The 5365-nt window shown below is 54.1% G+C and overlaps 1 protein-coding gene and 1 long non-coding RNA gene across 10 annotated transcripts in view; one reads left to right on the plus strand and one right to left on the minus strand.

Moving 5' to 3' along the window:
• The window catches only part of LOC116097040, a 1650-nt gene extending 366 nt beyond the window's left edge, over positions 1 to 1284 (minus strand). Inside the window, exons 1-2 of the long non-coding RNA XR_004121191.1 lie at positions 1127 to 1284; positions 698 to 795 (exon numbers count right to left, since the gene is read on the minus strand). This is a non-coding gene — a long non-coding RNA (uncharacterized LOC116097040). The remainder of the gene's footprint in view (positions 1 to 697; positions 796 to 1126) is intronic.
• Positions 1 to 5365, plus strand: part of LOC116097039 (beta-catenin-interacting protein 1) — a 138517-nt gene that overhangs the window by 70569 nt on the left and 62583 nt on the right. Inside the window, exon 1 of one of the 9 annotated variants that reach the window (XM_031379517.1) lies at positions 1112 to 1449. The exons of 6 other annotated variants lie outside the window; for them this stretch is intronic. In XM_031379517.1, coding sequence (XP_031235377.1) covers positions 1359 to 1449 — 91 coding nt within the window. In that variant the 5' untranslated portion in view covers positions 1112 to 1358. Of the gene's footprint in view, positions 1 to 1111; positions 1450 to 5365 lie in introns of those variants that run through there. 2 more of the 9 variants (XM_031379515.1, XM_031379516.1) reach the window with 2 other exon arrangements.

Raw genomic sequence — 5365 nt, forward strand, 5'->3', positions numbered from 1 at the left:
CTCGGAAGGCCATACTCCACCCAGACTGGAGGGCCGCCCGCCTTCCTCCCCCTCTCCCCAAGCTGGCCCACCAGCACCCCATCCTCTCTCAAACACGCCCTTGACCTTGCTGACGACTCTTCCAACACTGGCTGACCAGCGCTTGCAGGGCTGCGGAGGTTTTTGTTGTGGGTGTCCCCCTAATGAGGCCACCCTCCCTTCCAGGGCTGACTCTTACTTGTTTGACCTGAGAAAGCTTTTCACTTTCCTCATCCGCAAAATGGAACCAATTAAGTCCCAAAGGCACAGTGCTGTCACTGAAGCCCACCGTGACTCTGTCGGCCCTTTCCTCTAGAACGGGGCAGTGTGTGTGCGCGTGCGTGTGCGTGTGCGTGTGTGTGTCCCCGTCCAGGTTACAGAAGGCTACAAGGAAAAGGGACAGACTCCAGAGAACCCCATAGAGAACTCCAGAAAGGGCCTTTCTTTTGAATCTCCATATTCCTAAAGGATACTTAGCATCTTCTTTACCGCGCTACAAGCCTATAAGCCACGAAAGGTTTCTCCGGTAAATCAGGAGTCCCTTGAGACAAAAGTCCCTTTGCAAACCCCCAGACTGGAGCTGGAGAACAAGTACAGCCACCCTAGGCTGTTTACCAAACTCATGGGGATGAGCTGTGTCCCTGCAACCTTTCCAGACCCCACAAGCTCCGCTCATCACCTCCACTCTGCAGAGGAGGTCACTGAGGTACTTGGAGGTGACACCGCTTGGATGAAGTGGCCGGGTGCTGGAGCTCTGAGGCCCCAGGCTCTGCAGTCCTAGGGGGTGGAAGGACAAGTCCTTAGGTTCGGAGACCGAGACACGGATCCCCAGGAGCCTTGGGAGGGCTTCCAGGTGCAGCGTCCAGCGGGGGCGCGCTAGGAGGAGGAGCGGATGCTCCGGGGCGGCCGCGGGCAGGGGGCGCGTCCTGCCGGTCCCTCCCGGCTGCTCCCGGGCCAACCCTCCTCGGCGCGTCCCCGCGGGCGCGCACCCAGGGCTCAGCCTGTGGGCTCGCGCACCCGCGGAGCGAGGAGCGTGCGCGCGCGCTCTCCCTCCCTTCCCCGCCCCGCCCGCCGCCACCCCGCCCCCGGCCGGGTACCCTCGCCGGACCCGAGAGAGAGCGCCGCCGCCATCTTAGCCGCCGCCGCCGCCGCCTCCAGCGCAGCGCTGCCGACGAGGGGAGGGCGCGCGCGGCCCAGCAGCACGGCGGCTGCCGCTCCCATCCCGGTGCTCGCCGCGCCGCCCCGCCGCCGGCCCCCGGCCGCCCGCGTCCCTCTCGGCGTCCCGCGCGACTCCCTGCCGCTTCCGCGTCGGGCCGGCCGTGGCGCCCCGAGCCCGAGCGATGCTGCGCCGCCCTGCGCCCGCGCTGGCCCCGGCCGTCCGGCTGCTGCTGGCGGGGCTGCTGTGCGGCGGCGGGGTCTGGGCCGCGCGAGGTAAGCGGCGGGGCGCGGTGAGCCGGGTGCAAGGTCGGGCCGAGTGCAGAGGTCCTGCGGGGCCGCGGGGTTCGGGTCCGGGCCGGGTGCGGGACCCGTGCTCGGTACAAGGTGGGGGGCTGAGTGCGAGGGTCGCGCGGGGCGGCGGGGTTGTGGGCAAGGTGGGTAGAGTGCTGCAGTCTCGCAGGGCCTCTGGGTTTGGGGCCGAGTGCGGGAATCGTGCCAGAGCCCGGGGTTCGGTCCTAGTGCGCGCATTGTATCAGGCAAGGTTCGGGTCCGAGTGTGGGGATCGTGCCGAGGCCCGGGGTTCGGAGAGGAGTGCGCGGATCCTACTGGGCAAGGTTTGGGTCCGAGTTCGGGAATAGTAACCGGGTGCAAGGAGGAGGCAGAGTGCAGGAGTCGTGGGTTTGGGTCCGAGTGTGGGAATTGTGCCAGGGCCCAGGATTCAGGTCCGAGCGCGCTCCTCGTATTGGGCGAGGCTCGGATCCCGGTGCGCAGGTCGTCTCTGGCAAGGTTCGGGGCCCAGATCGCATCAGGTGCACCAGTGCAGGAATAGTGTCAGGGGACAGGGTTGGGGCCAGGGGTCGGGGCCGGGTGAGGTAGTGGTGCTGGGGCGCTGGGGCGCGGGGATCCGACCGGACTGTGCGACTGATTGCCTGGGCGCGGGGCTCCGGGCTGAGTGCGGAACATCGAGCCCGCTCGCTCCGCGAGGTTAAGGTTCAGGCGCTCAGAGAAGAGCTCCGGAGAACCTAGGCGCGCGCCGCAGATGCCCGGGGGAGCCAATTTCGCTCCCGGGCGGGGCTCCTGGGCCTTGATTGTCCTAGTTGTAGCGTCAGGGTGCTTGAGGTGCTGGTCTGGGGAGATCTGGGGACGCGCGGTGGGGGCCAGCCCACTTTCCTGTAGCGCACGCAGCCTGGGGGTGCGCCCCTGGGTGGGATGCAGTGTTACGTGTTGGATGATCAGCCGAGGGATGCACGCACGGATTTTGGTGTGTGCTTACATAAGATTCCACTCCTCCGCATCACTTTCCCAAGATCCCGGTTCTCTGCTGCGGCTAGGTGGACACCACGACTTCGCCCCTTTTCGTCTCCTCTCCGCCTCCTCTCCGCGTCCTTTAAACGTGGTTTCGGAAGTAGCAGAGGCGAAAACTCCGCTTCCTTCCCACCCTTTTGCCCAATCGAGAAGATGTTTGTGATCACTTTTCATCCATCAGTGTGAATGAACAAAGTGTTCACCTCCCGAAGCTTCACTCAGTAAGGTACCAGGCTTGTGTGACCACCACTGAGACCACACAGCCCCGCTGATTCCCTAGGAATGTAGGAGGCAAACAGTATTTTGCTAACTGTTTGAAATCTTCATCCACTTCATCTAAACAATGTACCTGCCTTCTGATATTGACTGAGCTTGCCACCAGAACCGCTTACGCATTGCAGATAAAGGCTTCTGAGTGGAACTTGAAACCGTAAACATTTTCCCTGGGCTTAAAGTAGTCTAGGTACATACTCTGGAGATTGCCCCAGTCTCTTTTCTTCGAGTGTGTATTTTGGAAATCAAAAGAGCTTCGTGGGAGGAGGATTGACAGAAGTCTGGGTGAACTGGTCGCGTAATAACTTTGCAAGCTTTTAAAAAAGACTCTTTTTTTCTCCTTGGGCGGATTTAGGAAAGTTGTGTTCACAAAAAGGGCAGCAGAGGGCAAAGCGTCCTTTGTTCCCACGTGCCACACAGAGGGTGACAAACTGGAAACTTCTGTTCCATCTGGAACATTCTGTCCATTCTTGTCAAATTCAGCTCCTTGCCACTAAGTATCTAATTACCGAGCATTTGATTATTTTGAAAAGTTTCATCGAAGCAAGTATGAATTGAGGTTTGAAGCCTGATATATTTAAGAGAGAGAAAAGTTAGTGTTGCTTCTTTTGGACAAAAAACAAATCCGTACATGAAAGGAGGAGGGGCTGGGTTGGGTATTTTGGAAACAGTTCAAGTAATGGTTGAGTTGGTAATGGTATGGCTTGCTTGAAGCGCCGCTTTTAAGGTGTGTTTCTACATCTACCCACATCGCTGCTCATCGTTTAATTACCCGGGTAAGCTATGGTTCAGTCGCACCTGATTACCCTGATGATGGCTGAGAGGAATGTGAAATTTCCAACGTCTTCAAAGTAAAAATGTTTGAACATCAGTTTTTCTTTTGCATTTGTCGTTTAGTTTTTTTTTTTCAGCATGCGTGGTCATGAATATTCCATGACATGCTAATAAAACAATTTCAGTTTGAAATGTTACAAATGAGTTTTATATGTAAATATGCAATTTCTGGAGGCACTTTCCCTGAGCTCGTTATTTCAGTGTACATCTGAGTCCTCCCTGCAGCGTTGGCGCTGGGGATGGAGCCCAGGGCTCAGAGGCCGGGCTCTGCTCCTGAGCCTCGCTGAGCCACACTACCCCTTCAGTATTACCCTTTGTTTCTTGTTGCAAGATGGAATGGCAGAAACTGTTGCTCATCCTCCATATGCCTTGAATGATGGTTATTAATGAATAATAAAGGCCACATGCAGACTTACAGTGAGAATGATAGCTATCTTAATATAAAATTGCATTGGACTATTAATTAGTCGGGTTTTTTGTTTGTTTTTTTGTTTGTTTGTTTGTTTGTTTTGGTTTTTCGAGACAGGTTTTCTCTGTATAGCCCTGGCTGTCCTGGAACTCACTCTGTAGACCAGGCTGGCCTCGAACTCAGAAATTTGCCTGCCTCTGCCTCCCAAGTGCTGGGATTAAAGGTGTTGCGCCACCACCGCCTGGCTAATTAGTTGTCTTTTGAAAATCTTTTTTTTTTTTTCCCCCATCTTTGAGATAGCCTCACTTTGTAGCCTGGAACTTGCAGTGTAGACCAGGCTGGCCCAGAACATGTGATTCCCTGGGCTCTTTCCCCATTGCTGAGGTTACATATATGCACCTCCTGTCTGGCTAATTTGGTTTTGTGTGTTTGTTTGTTTTGTTGTTGTTTTTTAAGAGTACTATAGAGGGACTGGTGAGATGGCTCAGCAGCTAAGGGCACTGACTGCTCTTCCGAAGGTTCTGAGTTCAAATCCCAGCAACCACATGGTGGCTCACAACCACCTGTAATGTGATCTGACGCCCTCTTCTGGGGTATCCGAAGACAGCTACAGTATACTTACATATAATAAATAAGTCTTAAAAAAAAAAGAGTACTATAGAATGTCACATTAATTAAAAAAAATCAAAATATGTAAGTCAAAATACTAACTATAGAATTTCACTTTAATTTAAAAAATCAAAATATGTAAGTCAAAGTACTAGAAGTCTCCTCCGCATGCCCTGGATGGTCATGTCTGCAGCAGTTTATTTCTAGAAGTCTCCTCTGCATGTCCTGGATGGTCATGTCTGCAGCAGTTTATTTGCTATCCAAGGAGATTGAGAAATATGGTCAGGAAACAGAAATTGAATGTAGAAAATAGAAAGCTACGTGGATGTGAGATTTACTGGGGTTTTTTTTGGACCAGACTGCCTCAGATTCAGAGATTCTTCTACTTATGCCTCCTGAGTGTTGAGATCAAAGGTGTGCATCCCTGCTGCCTGGCAAGATTTTCACACAGACTTCTCACAGCCGAAAATTGAAATATTAGGGTTTTTTCTTTTTTTGGTTTGTTTCTTTTCTTTGTTTTTTTGTTTTTTGTTTTTTAAATCAAAATGCCTACAGTAAAGCACATGTTGGAGCACCTAAGCCTCCCTCCTCGTCGCATTTGACGGCTAAAGTTTCTCTTGAGGGACAGGTGCCGACTTGGGGATTGAGCCCAGGGTCCTGCATGTGGCTGAAGAAACACACACTGAGCTACACATATCTCCTGCCCCTCACCCCCATCTGAAATATCCTCTCCCCCTCTCTCCAAGCCCCCGTTCTCCC

The sequence above is a fragment of the Mastomys coucha genome, unplaced genomic scaffold, assembly GCF_008632895.1.
Source record: "Mastomys coucha isolate ucsf_1 unplaced genomic scaffold, UCSF_Mcou_1 pScaffold18, whole genome shotgun sequence".
NCBI lineage: Eukaryota > Metazoa > Chordata > Mammalia > Rodentia > Muridae > Mastomys > Mastomys coucha.